At 40.9% G+C, this 19612-nt stretch overlaps 1 protein-coding gene across 1 annotated transcript; it reads left to right on the top strand.

Moving 5' to 3' along the window:
* Positions 1 to 2850: 2850 nt before the first annotated feature.
* DDX24 (DEAD-box helicase 24) lies at positions 2851 to 19155 on the top strand. The gene is made up of 9 exons (XM_062576463.1): positions 2851 to 2981; positions 3850 to 4582; positions 7715 to 8086; positions 9598 to 9751; positions 10137 to 10652; positions 12782 to 12857; positions 13483 to 13671; positions 16071 to 16200; positions 17935 to 19155. Exons 2-9 carry the CDS (start codon positions 3856 to 3858, stop codon positions 18168 to 18170), a joined length of 2400 nt encoding a protein of 799 aa, XP_062432447.1. The 5' UTR covers positions 2851 to 2981; positions 3850 to 3855; the 3' UTR covers positions 18171 to 19155.
* Positions 19156 to 19612: the final 457 nt, after the last annotated feature.

Genomic DNA, 19612 nt, shown 5'->3' with positions numbered 1-19612 from the left:
GAAAACTAGTAGTTAGGCAGATATTAATCTACCCACAAGAAACAAAGAAAAAACAAGAGCTATGCCAAAGAATTATGGGCTTGATTACAAAGTGAAAACTTACATCAGTTGCTCGTATGCAGATTCAGCTGTTCCTGCCACTGAATTTAGCCAGCATATTACCGATCCCAAGATTAAAGGTATCTGTCAAGAGATCTCTAGCTTGACCTGCTTTAGGAGAAATCTTTTATGTTTTACAAGACTTCACAATATTTATAGATAAAACATATATCTAATACATGATACTGCACAGTAGTGTTCTATGATCTCTAGCCACTGATCCACTAAACCGTAAGGACAAAAGGCTCTGTTGTCAGTTAAAGTTCTGTAATAAAGATGTCAAACCACTAAATCTCTCTTGGGCCATCAGACATATTGGCTTAAACTGTTTGCAAATTATTCATAAAATAATAAAACATGTACATACCGATATGAGTTATGCCAACATACAATTGGCAAGATTCATACATATTACTAATAACATGTTATTATCTGCAGTACATACCTTCCTAGTATTTAAATAAATAACTTATCTAAAGAAGGCTTGGAGGAAAAAGCAGACTTCTGCTTTGTTTGTTGTTGTTTTTTGACCAACAGCTAGCTTTTCATTGTCAGTAATGGAATTGTATTTATAGACTGTGTAATAGCTGACTTCCTGCTAGGACACAAATGCACATTTCTGATAAACAATGACTTGTCACAGCACACACAAGCTGCATCACTTTGGGGTTATAGAAACTTCATGCTAACTCATGGAAGATTAATATTATCTCTAAAACTAAGCAAACATTTAGTTCCCTTAGTTATACCTTTTCAAAATAACTCAGAAAAGTAATACCTCTTATACAGCAAGTTCCCACCATGTCCAGAAAAAGAGTTTCTACCTCTATACAGATATAGATGTCCCTTTCAAATTAAAATTTAGGGACTGTGATTCAGTTCAGTATGCTTAGTTCATAAATAGTATATAGAGCAGAGTATATACTGATCAAGAAAAATGAGCTTTATCCAAGAATGGATTTTTTGAGGAAAAAGCTCAGAATATTCCTGTGTCCTGCAAAATTATTTCCATAATTAAATTAAAAAGCATAATTCAAGACAATCTAGTGAATATTTACCTGCTGATTCTTTGTTTCAAGACAGAGCTACAAACTCTGAAACCATGTAAGAAAGCATTAACTGCTAAGAAATCACCTGTTCACCTTTTTTCCGAATCTTTAATCAGAATCAGCCACACTAGCATTTGAGAGTAATCAGGTTTATTTTACTTCTGCAAATTTGTTTTGCTAATATTCAGTAACATACAAGGCAATAAAGTGTAAAAATTGTGAACTAACATAATTACCACTTCTAAATGTGAAGCTACACAACCTATAGGGAAAGGTATTTTTAATAAAGCAATATATTAAGACTGCTAAAATTCCCCACTGAAATTCAGATTCCAACTTCTACCAGCCAGCTAGCACTATCAGTCATCAGTAACTCCAGCTCAGTACTACCTAAATAAAGTTTGCTAGATTAAGTCTTAAAGCTACTGTATCAGATTCTGCTCCCTGAACTCACTTTTGGACTCCCATTGCTTTCAATTCATTTCTTACAAAACATGAAGACAAAGCATCAAATGCTATTTAGCCTTGCTAATAATAGTATTCTACTAGTGGTACAACGTTAGTACGGGACCTGGAAGCAGCTCCTCACATTATGCATTGACAGATTTGCGTCAACAATGATTCCCTGCAAATGAAAGTGTCCCTGAGAACATTTAATATGCTTATTTCTAACCTTCGACATAAGACTAAAAGAATTTAAAGAATCAGTTTCTTCTCTTTTCACAGCCAACAGGCACCTGCAGACACAACAGACAACTAATTGTAAGTGCTGCTGTAACTGTGCCTTAATTCACAGCCCTGCTCTCTCTCATCTAGAAACCTCCTGTTTATCGTCTCTTCCCCACGTCTCTTAGCGAAAGAAACTGTTCAGACCATCTGCCAATCTTTTAGCAAAAATACAAATCTATTATCCTAGTATGTAATTTATGATGTTCTTTTCCTACACCAAGGTCAAGCTGCAAAGAGCACTTGATCACAGAGGAGAAAATACCACGCTGTGACCTCAGTGGCACACTTAGTTCTACAGCTATTTGCAACTTGGCCCCAAATTGCATTACTTTACCCACACTACTCTTCTGAACAAGGAACAACAACGGGAGAAAGCGCAGCAATAACGTAAGCAAGCACAGATAACGACGCTTTTATTGGAAGAGCAGTGCTGATGACATTCGACCCCAGCGGCCAGTTTTAAGAGCCTAGATTTAAAAGGTCCTTCACGCGCTCCCTCCCAAGATGCATTATGCGCGCTAGAACCCACACAACTGATCTGCACAAATGCTGACGGTATTTTGAAAGAAAATTTTTAGTTGCCTGAAGGCAAAAAAACGCCCCTACTGCCTCCTTGCCGGGGCGGCAGCCGTGACTAGCCCGCACGCAGGTATCGGGCGGGCGGGCGGGCGAGCGCCCGCCTGCGTCTGCGCCTGCCCCCGCGCCCGGCACCGGCACTGCCAGCCCGGCCGGCAGCGAGCGCGGGGGAAGCGGCAGCCTCTGGGGCTGGGGCTGGGGCCGGGGCCGGGGCCGGGGCCGGGGCCGGGGCCGGGGCCGGGCACAACCTCGGCCCTCACCTCAGCCGCGGCTGCGGCCAAGCAGCACCTGCCACCGGCCTCCTGGCGCATGCGCGGGCCGCCTCAACCCCGCCCCTCGTGACGCCCGCTCCGCCGACGCGGGCGCCCGGCAGTGACGTCGGCGCCGCGATGGCCGCGCCCGTGGGGGGTGCACGTGGTGGGCGCCCGCGGTAGCGGAGCGCAGCGCAGAGGCGGCTGCCGGGGTGCCCTGCTCTGCCCGGGCCAGCCCAGCCCGACCGCTCTCCGCCTGGGGGGCTGCAGCCCCGCGGTAAGTTCGCCGGCGGGGCCGGCCGCTGCCCTGCCGCCCTCCCAGGGCAGCAGCCTGCACTGGCTCCGCGAAGGTGTCCCGGGGAGCAGGCCCCGCTTTGCCGCCCGCCCGCCAGCCCGCGGCGCGGAGTGAGACCCCGCCGCGCCTAGCGTCGCTGAGCTCTCGGCTGGGCAGCGTGTGAAGGGCTGGCGGCACTGCAGCGCCAGATCGTGCCCGTGGTGAACAGACCGGGGCGCAGCGCGGTCAGTGGAGAGCTTACTTCTGTAATTCTAATTTGGTTTCTGGCGTTGTTTTAGAAACAAAAATTCTTTAAAAGGGTAGACAGTGTGGCAATATGCTGGCAATTGGCAATATCCAATAGCCCTGGATTTGGCTAGTGTGTTTTCTCCAGTGAATGACGGGGTGCTGTGCTTGATCCTGCATCCCTTTTCCTCAGTCGAGGTTGCACCTGTCAAGATCTGCACTCAAAGACCTTGCCACATTTTTTTTTTCATTTCATTGAGGTCTCAAATGCAGGATTCTTTTTTTTTCCCCTAAGGAGATCAGTTAGTGAATGCTTTTAACATAGGTATCATTTCAAATTTAGAGGTGGTTTAGAGCAATTAGCGCTAATTTGGTAAATGACATGTAAGGGCTGCATGCCACAACTGTTTTGAAAACTGCAGAGTGAAAACAGAGGTGTTTGCCAACAATGCCAAAGTAGGAGCAAGCTGTGGGTTTGCTCCTCTGTAGTTACACTTAAGACCATGCACATTTGCATTACTAAAAAAGGAAAATAAATTATGCCTTGCATTCCCATTTATTTGAATAACTTCAATGTAATCCTGATTGTTTTGATCTGTTGTCATATTTTTTTTCCATTTTTTAGATAAAAATGAAGGCAAAAAAGGAAAAGAAATTTAGATCTTCCTTTAAATTGAAACAAAAAGGCATTGAAGTACTAGGAAAATGGAAAACTGTGAAAATTGACCCCAATCTATTTGCTGATGAGCAGTTTGGAGACATAGTATGCTTGGAGGAACTCACAGAGTATAAATTAGTGAATTCCTCCAAAGTGGGGAAAGAAAAAGGGAAGAAGAGAAAGGCTGATAATGTTTCTGAAGAAGGGAATGAGCTGGAAGAGCCTGTCATCTCTCCCAAAAAGAGAAAGAAACACAAAGATTTGAGAACAAGAACAGTTACAAGCAGTGATCTTAATGCAATAGAAATTGATGTGCCAGCTGATAAAGAGGACAAGTGTGAAAAAGTAGTAAAAGGGGAAGATTGTGAGGACCATGGACATGTGGCTGAGAATGTATCAGGCACAAAAAATGCTCTGAAGAAAAAGAAAAAAAAGAGAGTTAAACAGAAGGCTCCTCAAACTCAGGAAACTCTTCCATCAGTAACTACTTCTAAAAAAGTTAAAAATTGGACAACAAAAGTTTTATCTGCCTCAACTGATCACAAGGCTGATGTGTCTGCATGGAAAGACTTGTTTGTACCTGGGCCAGTGTTGGAGGCCCTGAGTTACCTGGGGTTCAGTGCTCCAACTCCTATTCAAGCATTGGCCTTGCCTTCTGCAATCCGGGATAATATGGATGTTCTTGGTGCTGCAGAAACAGGTACAAATCCTTACTGGTAGAATTTGCAGTGAGGTTCCCATTTCTTCTCTTAAAATGAAGTCTATTGTTGCAATTTTCATATGTAGGAGAACAGTTTGTAGCTGCTGCATATTGCATTCACTGTAAAAGTGGAATATTTTATGTCTGTTTTATATGATACAAAATTTTAAGACTTTACAAAGTATGATGTGCAAAGCTTTGAATTCTCAGTGAGTTTCTATGCTTTTGACAAAGGTCTGTCTTTGTTGTTTCACAAGTTATCTCCCGTTCTGAGAACTGTGAGGTACAGTGTAAATAAGGGCAGAACTCATGAAACAAACAGGGTCGTATTCCAACAACCTAACTTTTATGGATGTTTCTATGCCTAGTGCCTAGGCAGAGCAGAGAGCTAAGTTCCTCTGAAGAAGATTCAGTACTTTCTTAGAGCTGTGAATAGGAAATACTGGGCAAAGAGCGTTAGGCATTTAAGTACAGCCTGTGCCTTTACTGTAGCAATACAGGCCCACATGCTGCTTGTTTTAGTTCTTTGTCTGTATATTTTCACCAATTGCAATGATTCTCACCTCTTGTTCTTGAAGTGAGCATTAGCTTGTTTCATTAACTTTGAAGGTATTGTATCTTGACTCCACTTTGTGATCAACTCATGCTTTTTCTCTTTGAGCATTGCTAACCTTAATGGCATTTGTTGTGGCTTCTTTGTTTTACCTAAACAACAGAGTGAAAGCTATGAGCATTGCTTTTTCTCTGAGGAATTTTTTTGTTGCTGATGCCTTTGAAGTTTTGTCTTCAATAGTGGTGCAGCATGTTTGTCTCATAAAAATTAAAAATAGGAAGCAGAATTGTGAACTGCATTGATTTAAAGGCTTCTTTTGGCAATCATTTGATCTGTTCCAGTTGCCTTATCTCACTGCTTGTCTTGTAAAGCCATTTGCTACTCTTGAGCATGAAGGTGTAGTAACTAATTTTAATAAGATATGCAGTCATTTGCATTTCTATTTTAATTAGAAGATGGGCTAATGAGATTAGAAAGCTCTAGAGGGAGTGTTTGTGGAAAATGGAACTGAAAAATTAAAAGGATGTTTTTGTGCAGCAGAAAAGTGCCATTTTGGGAGCACTGGAGACCAAATCCTCCTATCTGCAGAATGGAAAAGGTGGTTAGTGGCAGGGTGCATTGTCCCATTGCATAATCCTGAGTTACTAGGACTCTGGTTTGCTCTTTTACTTTGTTCTTTCATGAGAGCAAGCACAGTTCCATTCAGAGAGCCCAACCATCAGTGGTCCTACGGAAACTTGAGAGCAGATACAGACGATTGTCCATTAGGAACTGTTGCATTTGGGAGAGGCTATTAAGCTGAAACTCTCCAGTTCTCTTTTCCAGATCCTACAGCTTTCCTCAATTTTGGGCCTGAGGTAGGAAGGTGACTGATGAAAGAGCTACCCTTCTTCCCTCTTTGGTTAGCAGCGCAGGGGAAGATGACAAAATCTTGAGGTGGCGGTGGATTCATGTGAGGATCAGAAGCAAGGAGTTCCATTGCCTGTTGTTTTTGCAGTGAATCTAACCAGATCTGTTTGGCACCATGTAGCTACTCTGAACAACTAGTGAAATTTTGGGCTAAAGTTCCAAATTGTATATCTTGATAAGATTCTATATTACCTTAAAGAGGTTAAATTAGCTTGAGCTATAGGATCCGTGGGTACCAAGATATATTTTTTCCTGGTTTGGTTGGTTTGGCTCTGCTATGTGAGCTGTGTTTTTGAAGATAATATTCCCTGTAAGGTGATTATTTGTTTATCTTGTAGGTGAATCTAGTGCCTACAAAATAGCCTTGGTTATTGCTGGCATAGTCTAATTGTATGGAGCATTGATGTTTGCACTAGCTGGGTTTCGTTACTTTCCGTTCAAGACTAGCAGTGTTTTTTGTCTTAATAGGGTTTCTGGTAATGCAGTATTACTATGAGTTCCCTTAATGGACCAGAATCTTGTTAGATAAGTGCTCTGCAAATGCAGATTATAAACTCTTCTGTTTCAAGTGCGCTAGTCAGAGGAAATCTCCCAGAAATGCAGGAAAATGGGACACAAGAGACTTTGCAGCAGTATTGGTCAGGATTGGTGGTAGTGGGCTTAGTTGTGTTAACCAATACTACAGTTGTTTGCTAAAAAGATAGTCTTACGTGCTGATGGATTTGGCAAACCGGTGTGAGCAAATGCAGCTCAAGGAATTGAGATAAGACCTCCAGAAGATCTCTTCCCAGTAGTGACCTATTATAGGAATGGTGTGTTAACATTGTACTTTGTAGCCACTGGATGGTTTCTTTACCACCAGTGAGTTGATATTTGATAACCTTATCTGGGGTTGATGTGCTGTCAAGATTTGTATAATATTTTTGTTAGTGGCAGATAGTTCAGAAGGGAATATGTGCCAGAGATACGACTCACATTTAGGTACCGGTAACTCCAAGGAATTTACAATGAACTCCTAAAATTGTAGTTAGGAGAGAATTTATTTTCTTTATACTCCCCTCTTCCCCCTTCCAAAGTGGATGTTCCGTTTTAAATCAAATTTATGCATTTTCATTATAAAAAAGTTAGATGGTGATAGATAAGGGAATTAGAGGATAAAGTATGTCAAAATATAGCTTCTCAGAAAGTGGTAAACACAATGCTGTAAATTGAAAATGGAAGTGAATCCTTCAAATACTTTTCAATTTGTCCTTGGCCTCATTTGCTATTCTTTTATTTGGAGAACACTGGTCAGAACTGTCAATTAGGGCATGGTATTCTCCTTACGGGCGTATGGTTCTTTAAAAAGATCTTGGCTGCAACTACAGCTTTTTAAAACTACTTTCAGAACAAATTAATCTGCCTGACCTGCTGGGGATTGGAAAAAATACCTGTTCTATAGGAAATATGCTATTTTTGACCTCCAGGAGATGTATCAAGGGAATAGTAGAAAAGATGCTATTGCTTACTTTCTGATATTGTAAAAATCATATCTTTTTAAAACGTCGTTCTAAAACCAGGATGCAATTAGCTACTGCTTTTCTCTTCAAATAAATTTAATGTCCTATAAGTCTGTATTTTTTGTTTTTAGGGTTTTTTTTGTTGTTGTCATTGTTTTTTTTTTTCCTTAGGAAGTGGCAAAACGCTTGCATTTGCAATTCCTATGATTCACTCTGTGCTGGAATGGCAAAAATCAAACAGCTTGATGAGCAGAAATGACAGTGATGCTAAAGAGTCCCATGAGGATGATGAGGAAGCAAGATGTGGAAATAAGGATGAAAAAGAAGAAATAACCCATCAACAGCTTGAAGACAATGGAGATGAAGATGATGTACCTTTCACAACAGGCCATGTGAAGGTGTTGAAAAATGCTGAATTTGATTCTGTGGACAAGACTCTTGGCTCTCACAGAAAGAGACCTCTTTTAGGGCTGGTGCTTACTCCCACAAGAGAATTAGCTGTACAAGTAAAACACCACATTGATGCAGTTGCAAGATTTACAGGTATGTAGATCCCAAGGGCAATGTCCCAGATTGCACTGGGTTTGGTTCTGGGCACTAGTGTTGAGCCAGGATGTGTGCCACGGTTTCTTTTGCATAAAATTAGGGTGGTTTTTGAGGCAGTATGATTCTGAGTCACTAACACTTGAGAAATGCAGTAGGATTCTTGGATGCAAATGGAAGTGTACATTTAATATGAGATGGTTGTTTTAAAATGTTTCTTCCAACACATAGCTATTGACTGTTGTTTTATGAACACTGAATCAGTACTAGATACTCAGTCACAGGTAACTTTGTCCCAGTTTTGTATGATGCAGGTTATGTGTATCAAGATAAGAAATGACACCCTATATTTCAAAGACAGAAGGCATTACTGGATTGTCTGACTTAACCTTCTGTGAAAGTCAAACTACAGCATTTCTACTGAGTAACAACTCTGATGAAAACATTCTGTCCTGCTGCGTTATTTTCCAAATTTGAGGTCAGCACAGCTGTTACAATAAGTGATAATATGAAACTGTTTGAGACAGGAAAATAACTTTCCTCTTCTCCATTGGTAGCGATTGTGTATTTATTGAAGAGGTTTCACAGTGCAGCAAACAGCTAAAACGCATCTTCCTTTGGCGCCCATACATCCTGCTGTGCTCATCAGTCTGTAGTTGATTACATGGCTAATTTTAACTTCTAGTCTACAATAATCAATTTATGACAGTACAGTTCGGATTGGAGCAATGCTGTTTGTATGTAAAAATATGCTACCCAAGTGAAGTCTAGTTGTAGTAACAGGAGAGAGAATACATTTTGATGTAGGCTTTGTTTGTCTCAAAACATCTTTGAACCTGAAAGCATGGGTTCCGCAGCAAACAGTGGTGAAGAAAAGTCTGAACTATATCCAGCCTGTGCTGGAGTATCTGCGGTATCTGTGCTTCCAGAACTAGGTAACTCCTAGTACCTAGTACCTAGTACCTCCTGAGCAAATAGCTTAAAGGTAACTTAGGGTCTCTGCGCTACTCTGCAGTCCAGAGAGCCTTTAATTAGACAGTAATGTTCTTGTTAAGATTGTTCCGTAACAGGTGAGCAGTTACCAGCAAGATGGACGTTTCTCAGTCTTATTATGGGGAATTGCTGGGTCACTTGCAACAGGCTTGTGCTTGTTCATGCACATTTGTTTGACAAAATGTGATGGAAATAAAGTGAATTACCTTCTAATTAGGACAGAGATTCTGACGTACAGGTAAACAAAGCTAACAGCTATGGAACAAGTATGTGATTCTTCCTGCTTTTGGAAGGCAAGTACACTGAAAGAAAGACAATTTTATTTTTGACATTTTATTACCAGAATTTCCCTGTGAAGCTGCAGGCATTGCTGTGTTTGGTGTTACACAAAACCCAGAAGTTTTCTGGCAAAGAGCTTAGTGATAGTTCTGATACAAATTTAAAATCACTTTCATGAGTGGATTTAGGTAAAGATTTTCACTGATAAATTAATGAGACAAATTATTTTTATCTTCTAGGCATTAAGACTGCCATTCTAGTTGGAGGCATGGCTGCACAGAAGCAAGAGCGTGTACTGAATCGAAAGCCAGAAATTGTTATTGCAACCCCAGGCCGTCTGTGGGAGCTAATTAAAGAGAGACACCCCCACCTCTCAAATCTTCGGCAGCTCAGGTAAAGGTAGCTCTCAGACTAACCACTTCGAAAGAGTTGTGAGGTGCTACTGAGCACTGATTATGTTTATTTACTGGTAAAATAAATTTGACTATGTAAGATCACTTATTTCTTTGCCAGAATATTTTACTGAAGTTCACAAGGGTTATGTTGAGAGAGAGAAATGTCAATTAAAAACAAAATAACTCATTGTTGCTTTAAAAAACACTTTTTCAAAGAGAAATGTGGAAGGCTACTGTAATAACCCAGGTATACCTGGTGTTCCTTTGAGTTTTAATATGCAGAACTTCCCTTGTGTGTTTAGCAGGGAATGTTCTTCTGAAGAGTATCAGATTTGTACTTATCTACATCACTCTACTTGTACTGTTTGTCGTCTGTTCGACAGGTGCCTTGTGATCGATGAAGCAGACCGAATGGTTGAAAGAGGTCATTTCTTAGAGCTCTCTCAATTGTTGGAAATGTTAAATGATTCGCAGTATAACCCTCAACGTCAGACTTTTGTTTTTTCTGCCACACTGACTTTGGTCCATCAGGCTCCCACAAGAATTTTACAGAAGAAGAATGCTAAAAAGATTGATAAGAAGACCAAACTAGAAATGTTAATGGAAAAAGTAGGAATAAAGGGCAAACCCAAAGTGATAGACTTAACAAGGAAAGAGGCCACTGTTGAAACTCTAACAGAAACCAAAATCCACTGTGATACAAATGAGAAAGACTATTATCTCTATTACTTCCTTCTGCAGTATCCGGGAAGAACCATGGTCTTTGCAAACAGCATAGACTGTATAAAGCGCCTCAGTTCTCTCCTCACTATCTTAAATTGTGACCCTCTTCCTTTGCATGCCAACATGCACCAGAAGCAAAGGCTAAAAAATCTGGAAAGATTTGCCGAGCGAGAGACGTAAGTTGACTTTCTGCTTCCTAGTACAAAAGAAAACATATAAAAGGGTGGAGCGGAAATAGCTGAGTTACAGGAGAAGTAGGTTTGGGGAGTTGGCTAGGGATGTCTGTCTGTGGTTCATGAGCCCAAGTTATTACTCATTAAGGATGAGGTTCCACAGGATTGTTGAGGTGATAAACTAGAGTGAGTTCAGTGGAAGGCCACAAAGATGGTTGAGGAGCACTTGCTCTGTGAGAAGAGGCTGAGGCAACTGGGCTTGTATAGCCTGGAAAAGAGAAAGCTTTGTGAGGACCTAATAGCAGCCCTCCAGTTACCTTAAGAAAAGGTTATCAAGAAGATGAAGCTCGGCTTTTCGCAGTGGTGCATGGTAGGAGGATGAGAGACAGTGGATGTTGAAACAAGAAGGGTTTAGACTCAATATAAGGAGCTTTGTCCCTCTGAGGACAGCCAAGCACTGGAGCAGGCTGCCTGGCCTTGGAGGTTTTCAAGAGTCAGACGGATAAAGCCTTGAGCAGCCTGGTCCGATCTCATGGCTGACCCTGCTTTGAGCAGCAGGTTGGACTAGAGACCTCCTGAGGTCCTTTCTAACCTGAATTATCTTGTGATATCCTATGACAGCTCATTACTGTTCAGGGAAGTGCCCCCTACTCTGCTGTCAGCCATATCCTTTTTCAGCCATCCTGTACTTCTGCTGTGCCCTGGCTCTGCAGCTCATTTGATCCTTCTACAGATTGATTCACTTTACTAAAGCATCAGAAGACTATTTGCTTTTTGTTGGGTTAGATTTTTGCAGTTTTAGTTAGATGAACTAGCTTCCTGAGGGTCAGCCTATCCTAGAGCAATGCAAGAGGAGGGGCACTTGTGCATTTCAGCAGCAATGGATAGTCAGGTTTGCCCAGGCATGAGCCTATTTTGCCATTTGAAGAATTTTTATTTCCTGCTGATATTGGAATGGCCTTTGGGGTGCAAATTGGTGCTCTCAGTAGCCTGTAACCACAATTCTTAAAATATGATACTGCTACCAAAGTACTGCATGCTGACCCATTGCATTAGAATTTGATTTTACCTTAATAATAGATTCAGGCAAGGAAAAAGAGATTGATTTGCTAGATCTGCAGTATCTGTTAGCAAGAGTAGTATTGACAGCCTTAGCTTAGGTCAGGCAGGACTTTTTTCATATATACGGATTTTTCAAGGCATGAAGAAATCTGAGACTATCACAGCCTCTTGCAGAATGCAAGTCATGGAATTTTCTCCATTTATTTCAGCTTTGAACCTTGTAGCCACAGGGTATGCAGTCAGATGCCATAAAATCTTAAGAAATGCCTGCTCCATACAAGGAACTCTTCTTAGTTGTTAGCAGATTTTTAAAACAAATTGTTCCATACCCTAGGGAGACTGTTGTCTCTGTAATACACTGTTTATATGAAAGAATGACTTTTTTGATAACTCATTCATTTGTAGGGAGTGAGGGAAGCCTAACTGTCAGAACAGAATCCCCCCCCCCCATATATTTCTAGCTTTTAACTAATAGAACTTTTTAAAATGTAACTTGGTAAAAGACATTTCAGCCCAAATTGTTAATTAAATCCAGAATGTAAATAACACTGCAGTTTTCTCAGTTGATAAAACCTTTAATAGCCTTTCTGTCCTGCTGAAAGATCAACCGCATGGTACGGTCATGTCAAATAAATGAGATTTTAAACCTGGCCTGGGCAAAGCACTGAAAAATGCACTTAAGGGGAGCATACGTCCCTGCTGAGAGGTGGAATTAGGTCATCTAATAGTGCTTCACACTAGTTCCTGTGAGTTGGGAGAGAATAAAAGCATAGGAAAACAGAATCCTGCAAGGTAGCAAATTTCATTATTAGAAGCAGAATTGACCTGCAGAATTTATCATTTTGTATTATTTCTTTTACTTTAAGAGCTGCTGTTTTAAGATTGCCTCTGATGTAACACTGGGTATTGCTTTCTGTAGTGGCAAGAAATAGCATGCTTCTAGCAAGTGATGTAGTACAAATCTGTTCCTTAAATTGTTGTAGTAGAGTTCTCAGTCACTCTATCTTATGTTCTTTGGCAGATGGTTTACTCTTCTATTTTATGTTTATTAAATGTTATCCCTTTCTCAGCTGTGTCCTCCTGACAACGGATGTTGCAGCTCGTGGTCTGGATATTCCTAACGTGCAGCACGTCATCCATTACCAGGTTAAATACGTCTGATGTTTTTGTTTTTATTATTTTGGTTTTTAAAGTATGCTCTTGCTGATCCAAACCCTGTATGCTATAAAGCTGTGATTTTCAGTCCTATATGTCTCATATAGAGATTTATTCATCTTTTATTTAACTGTCCTATAGTGCTTTGTATCTAAAGATCTCACTACTGCAGTGACTGTCAGTGGTGGGTAACATACTACAAACGTGGTTATATGAGAAATGACTCAGTAGATAACAGTTCTTTCTGTTTTTGGAATCTCTGACTTTACTCCCAAGTATCAAATGACTCAGCGCCATAACTCTTATCTGAGGACACATAGGTTTTGTGTTTTTTTTTTTTTTTCCTGTCTTGCAAATGAAATGCAGAAAGTCAGAAGTTAGGAGAGACTCATCAGAGATTATGCACAGAAGAACGAAGAACAGACCAGGGAACAAAGTTTCTTCAGACTACAGCTTTCACTCTTACCTTCAGCTGTGTTATGCACAGTATGCTATGTATATATAAAAGGCAATTTATCAAAAGGCCTGATACTATTAGGTGACCTCTTGACCAAAGCATGACAGGCTGCTGCTAAGTTTTCATATTCAGCTTTATGACATGTCTGAATATTTGCAGGTTCCTCGTACGTCTGAGTTGTATGTACACAGAAGTGGCAGAACAGCCCGAGCTGCCCATGAAGGCCTTAGCTTATTATTGATTGGTCCTGATGACTTGATCAATTTTAGGAAAATCTATAAAACCCTGGAGAAGAGTGAAGAGGTGCCGTTTTTCCCAATTGAAACCAAGTACATGACTTCTGTAAAGGTAAAGAAAAAACAGTCTTGAGTAGTAACTGATTTACATAAGTTAGTGCCTTTCCCATTGTATTCTTTTCAGGTTTCAGGTGAAAATTATTCTTCAGGATCTGGATTTGAAATTCAAATTAGTCATACTATACTTTTCTTTTTAATGATAATTGATTTCTTCTCAATAAATGGGCTTAAACATAAGCACACTTACATTTTTCTTCAGTGTTGTTACATAGAGCTTCACGTGGCTGGATTTCCACGTACACTACAGGCAAGTGAATATCTGTTGTGTACAGTGACTGTTAGCAGTCATTAAAGTTCCTGTACCAGTGAGGCCACAGAAAAGATGTTCCCTTTTTGCAGAATATTGGCTGCATTAGGAAGAATTTACCTGGTCATACAGTGACTCACAAGATAGCATAATAGACAATGATTAGGATTTCCAAAACTGTACGTGACTTTCCTGCTTCATGCATAAGAGGACATTTCATGTCTTAACATCTCTGTGTAATAGTTTTGGTGACATCAGTCATGCACAAATGGGCCTGTTTGTGTTGCATTAGATGGGAATCTGGCGGGGGATGGAATATCTAAATATTGCATAAGCTCTGAGAACAGGAGAAAATGCAAGCAGTCGGAGCATGCAACAAGCATCTTCCATGTTCATACTTAGATCCAGTTGGCCTGGATTAAGTACAGGGTCCAACCTAGTAGCGATGGTGGTATCATTACCTTTGGAGTAATAGCAGCGAGTTTCAAAGCCCAGACTTGCAGCAGATGAGCCTATGGTCTGCAGGAACTTAATTCTTCAGAGTTTCTTGAAGCTAGTGGCTGTCCCCCATTGCAGAAACTAGTTCCATGGTTCAGATAGATCTTTAACTTGTGTAGCTTGGAAGCAAATTGTATCTGGATGTTTCAGGAGATGCAGCCTTCTAAAACGGGAAGGTAAGCAAGCATTTCCACAGAATCATTTTTCCTCTCAGTAATGTCAGATTTTGGGGGGGGGGGGGTTATTATTGTTTGTTTTTATTTTTTTTTCTCCTTAACCTCCTTCCCCTGCTTACCCCTCCTCCCAAATGTGTCTGGCTACTAAAAGAAATCTGTTATTTTGAGACTGTTTCTTCAGAGGTCCCTTCTGTGTTTCTTGATGAGTAATTCCTAGCTCTTACCACACACTGTCAATTTCTGGGTGGATAAGCATTGTTTCCATGCTTACATTTTCATTTCGCTGTCTCAGTGTCTTTTCTCTTATCCATAACAGTGGTCCTTTCCCAAGATCAGATATCTTTGCAATTGTAATTACAGGACTCCAGCCTTCTAGGCCCTCTACATGGGACAGATCTCATCTACTCTTTGACATGGGTTTAATCCAAAGCCATTGTAGTTGAGACTACTAGTGCGGTTGATTCTTAACATTTTGTTCTGTTGGCACACTCTTTCTCTCATTCTGCATGCCTCTGTTCAAATTCAAAAAATATGCTGAAGAATTTCAAACTTGAGGGGAATAGAATTGGTGAGACATGATGGAGGAGAGACCAAAAGTGGACGTGAGTTTCAGATATGAAAAAGATGTTTAAAAGCTCTTATAATGATCTGAGGAGAAGCATGCTGTTAGCCAGCTCCAAGTTTAATTATTTCTGTTTCTGGTGTTTTAATTATCTTGGCTGTTCAGTGTATTACTGTGTAACACCTGACTGTTCCATAGGGGTGATGAAGGTGTCTTGCACCCTTATGCGATCATTGGCAAGTTCTAAATGGCAGAACTTACTGCTGGGTTGGTTATTATTTACTGTCAGTGCAGATTTTCTTTCTGTAATGAACTAGTGGCTTAGGACAGCTTGGCCCAGCTGGAAGGCTGCATGTTGGATTTGGATTGCTGGACATCTCCATTCAACCTATAAGCAGCTGGGAAGACAGGACATTTTGACCTGTGCCTGAACATAGTCAGGTGTGCTTTTGAAAACATGAGTAGCGCCTTCTGTATGGCTTGCAGGAACTTAATTCTTCAGAGTGTCATGAAGGTAGTAGCTGTCCCCCACTGCGGAAACTGGTAAGTTAAAAACCTAGCTGTACTGTGGAATTATGTAGCTTGGAAATGACTGGTATCCAAATTGTGATTTGCACCTGGTGTCTCTGAAGTGTTGATTCCTGTAGCATTCAGGCATGTTTAGTCATTGAGTTAATTTAAAAGTCAGATTCTAGCATGGATCTGAAGCTGGAAAACACCTTAGCAAGCGATGACATCTGCATTATGTAGGGGTTTGCTGGCATGATGGTGGAGATGAATCAAGAGTTTTTCCACTGAGCTGGCACCTCAGCTGCATTGTAATAAATATATGCTGTCAAACTCTGAACCTGCAGAAGAGCACCCCATTTAAATCTGCTGAGAATGGCTAAAATACGCTTTTGTTGCAGGAACGGATGAATTTGGCATGGCAGATTGAGAAGGCTGAATTTTTCAATAGTCGGGCAAAGCAGCATAACTCTTGGCTCCAGCAAGCTGCCGAGGCTCTTGAAATTGATCCAGATGATGACATCTTTATGGGCAAGTAGAAATGCTTGTATATGGGTATGCTTAGCTGGTCCTGTATTACTGGTGTCCAGAACGAGCCTCAGAATACCAGAGGAATTCTAAAACCTGCAGGGCAAAGAGGAAAGAGAGTGTTGCTACTTAGTAGTAGGTGTCACAGGATGATTGTGTAGTAGATAGTCCTGGCAAGTCGTGGACAAGTCCACATGGCATAGGATAAGAACTGCTTAACTTCTGGCAACTGGTTGAGGGTAAATTAACAGGTTAGTATGTCATGTTTGAGTCTTGTCCCTTCTGTGTCAAGGAAAAAAAAATGTTTCTCTTCTTCTGCATACCCCTTCTGCCCTCCTTTAGTCAGGCAGTAGGTCAGTCAGTTTTGTGTGGGAACACCCAGGAAACACTAGCACACAACAAAAATCCTGGGAGATTTGTGTGAGTTGAGTTGTGTGGGCTGAATGCCAAATACTTCTGTTCAGCATACCTCCTGAATCCTCAGCTATCTGAAGTATAACTTCTTGTGTCTTAAAATTAAAGGTTCTACAGGCTGTTCAGTAGCCTGCATGAGTGTGTAGGACCCTTGCTGCTATGCAGGTATGCGTGCCTGCCAACCTATTAGTTGAATGCCATGAAGATATACGCTGCTTCTTAGATAGACTGTAAAATGCCACATTGTGTCCTAGTACTAAGAATCAAAGGGATGATTTCCTTCCAGTCTTTTGAAGGCATACTGAGCAGGCTGCTGCCCAGGTCACTTCAGCTAAAGCCACCACTACGCTTTTAGCAGCCAAATATGCAGATACTTTAATTTTGAAGCGTGTGTGTATGTTTGTTTTTTCTTTCCCTGATCATGGCAGGGTTAGCCTGCAAGCAAGCACTGGTCAACGCTCTGCAAACTGTTCAGGAGTGCTCTCAGATAACTAGCACTCTGCTGTCTGTTTTTACGTACTCTGAAGATTCTGTGCTGTGCAGAACTGCACCTCTAGTCCTATGTTGTGGCTTTTCGTTTAAGCACTTTGTAATTGCCACCTAGATTCTTGCCAGCTTCATGCTTCAAGATTTATTAAGTCTCTGATTCGTCCATAGCTTGCTCCAGAGAAATTAAAATCTCAGTCATGCTCCCCATGAATAAAATGTGTCTTATATTTCTGCAAAGTATTTAACAATGTCCCTTCAATGTACAGGACAGTGAACCTTGAATCCATCCTTTCTCTCCAGTTCAGGCCTCTGATCACATTAACTAAGGTCTTTTCTATGCTCCTCCTCCTTTGATTCATATTAAATATGAACACCTCATTGTTTTTATGTATCCTTGGTAAGGAGGAAAGGGCTACTGTTCCAATTCTACAGATGCTAAAATGAGGCATGTGGAAGGTAATGACTTGCATAGAAGAGATTTCTGCCAAAGCCAGAAGCCCTAAGCTCATATCTTAACTGCTGGGGGTCCCTTTTCCTTTTGTTCCCAAGTCTTTTCTGGGCCAAGAGTCAATGGAATGAGTTAACAGAAAAATGAGAGCTAGGGCATAGTTATTCTGTAGTCAAGATTCTTCTTGACTTTGTTTTACTGTGGACACCCTAAGTGACTGGAAAGTGTCATAGATGACTGAAAAACTGTGTTGGAACTGAGTGATCTTGTTAGAGAGAGATGGTGAGATCAGCATCTGCCCCTAAAACTATGAAAGCCTGGTATAATAGGCTGATGCAAGTTCTTATTTTGTGATAACATTCTGTATCTTTGGTTTTTGTCCCAAGGAGGAAAAGCTACTGAACAAGAAGAAAGCCAGAAACAAAAAATGCTGAAGGGAATGAAAAAACAGCTAAAGCATATGCTGTCCCAACCGCTGTTTAAAGTCCTTATGAAAACCAAGTACCCAACACAGTCTGGAAAACTACTCCTGCCTCAGCCATCAGTGAGCAATTCAGAATCTGCTCTGGGTACAGTATCAAAACAACAATCCAAGAAGAAGAAATCAATAAAATTAAATTAGATGACTGATCAAGATCATCCAGTGCAGTGGAAGCTGGGAAAATCCATATCAAGGCTGTCAGTGCTTATGCAAGAATGTTAAAAGCTAGGCGAGAAATCATGTACTATCAGAGGATGATGCCTGTGTCTTGGTTGTGCAGGGATACAGCTGAATGTAAATGGCACTGTTAACATGCTCTTTGTAACTATTGATTCTTGTCTTGGATCTTGGGTGGGGGGAGGGAGTTATCATCTCACAGATTTTTTTTTTCTTTATTAATCGAGGATGATTAGTTTTGGAATAGTTCTGTTTATCAGTTCTTTTTGTAAGATGGGTAAAAGTGGGCAAAGTTAATCTTGGGCATACTCTAGTGATATAACTTAATTTGAATTTTAATGTTTTTAAAAGAGAGGGGGAAGCAGGCTGTATACAGGGGATAGTACAATCTGAGCTGATGTTAGTGGGAGGCTTTGCCTTTACAGCAGTTAGTCCAGTGAGAAAGGCAAATACAGAGATTGTTACCAGCAAGCCTACAATTCTAGTTAAGGTAATCTGTGCCAATCATCCTTCTCCCCTGGAAAAGCTTTCCCATTATATTATTTCTCTGTTCTGTTCTCCACTGGGTCTAATTCCATTAGTCCTTTGTTGATATGTTTGCAGATGTACAAAAAAAGTTCAGGCTGGCCACAGACCAGGACTGACTCTGGGAGATTTCCACTCTAGACATGAACTTCTGAGGAGTGGATGTTGCTGCTCCGGCCTTCTGTTAATTAATATTTGGAGTTAAGTTTGTATTTAGAAACATGCTAGAATTGCAGCCCTTGTTTTAACAGAGAAGATGATGTTGCTCTGAAATGTTATTTTTAAAGTGTGCTTCCTGATGATTATGCTTTTTAATCATTTTAACCTGACCGGTGCAAATAATTGTTAAAATACTTTGAAATTGATCAGAAAAATATATTTTGAATTTTGGTAAAATTATATCTCCTGTAAAATACAAAGCCTGTGTCTGCTCTCAATTGTTTGAGGTTTCTGGGTTTCTTCTTTGTGAACAGTTCATACACAAACAAGAACACTCGTTAGCAGGCAAGAAGGAGGAGTTTAGGGGAAAAGCACCCAAAAGGTAAAAGACACACCGGGGGGGGGGGGGGGGGGGTCTGTAATGGTGGGACCATAGGGAACCTTTGCCTGTCAGTTCTGTATCGGGTGAAGTTTTTGTGTCTAAAGTATAAAACCAGTGTCACTGCCCTGTGAAGAGGCAGCAGTTTACCAGGTAAGCAAAAAGAAATCTGACTATGGAGTGTCCTTTCCAAATATTTGCTTGTTGTGGGAGAATATCAGCTTTTTGCTCTTCTATCCTTATAACTAATTGAAGCCCTCCTCCCACCACCTACTCTTACATCCCTGGAGGGCATTTCTCATGCTTGCTTCTTTGCATTACTGAGGAAGAGCTGTAACAATTT

The sequence above is a fragment of the Rhea pennata genome, chromosome 5 (genome assembly GCF_028389875.1).
Source record: "Rhea pennata isolate bPtePen1 chromosome 5, bPtePen1.pri, whole genome shotgun sequence".
Classification (NCBI taxonomy): Eukaryota; Metazoa; Chordata; class Aves; order Rheiformes; family Rheidae; genus Rhea; species Rhea pennata.
The sequence above is the reverse complement of the archived record's forward strand: the minus strand, read 5'-3'. Positions and strand labels throughout refer to the sequence as shown.

What these genes read in the sequence shown, in the direction of transcription:
- DDX24 (XM_062576463.1), top strand. Translation starts at nt 3,856, where the DNA reads ATGAAGGCAAAAAAGGAAAAGAAATTTAGATCTTCCTTTAAATTGAAA. An exon ending in TCAAATCTTCGGCAGCTCAG is followed by an intron (nt 9,752 to 10,136) that starts GTAAAGGTAGCT and finishes TCTGTTCGACAG; the next exon opens with GTGCCTTGTGATCGATGAAG. An exon ending in AGCACGTCATCCATTACCAG is followed by an intron (nt 12,858 to 13,482) that starts GTTAAATACGTC and finishes GAATATTTGCAG; the next exon opens with GTTCCTCGTACGTCTGAGTT.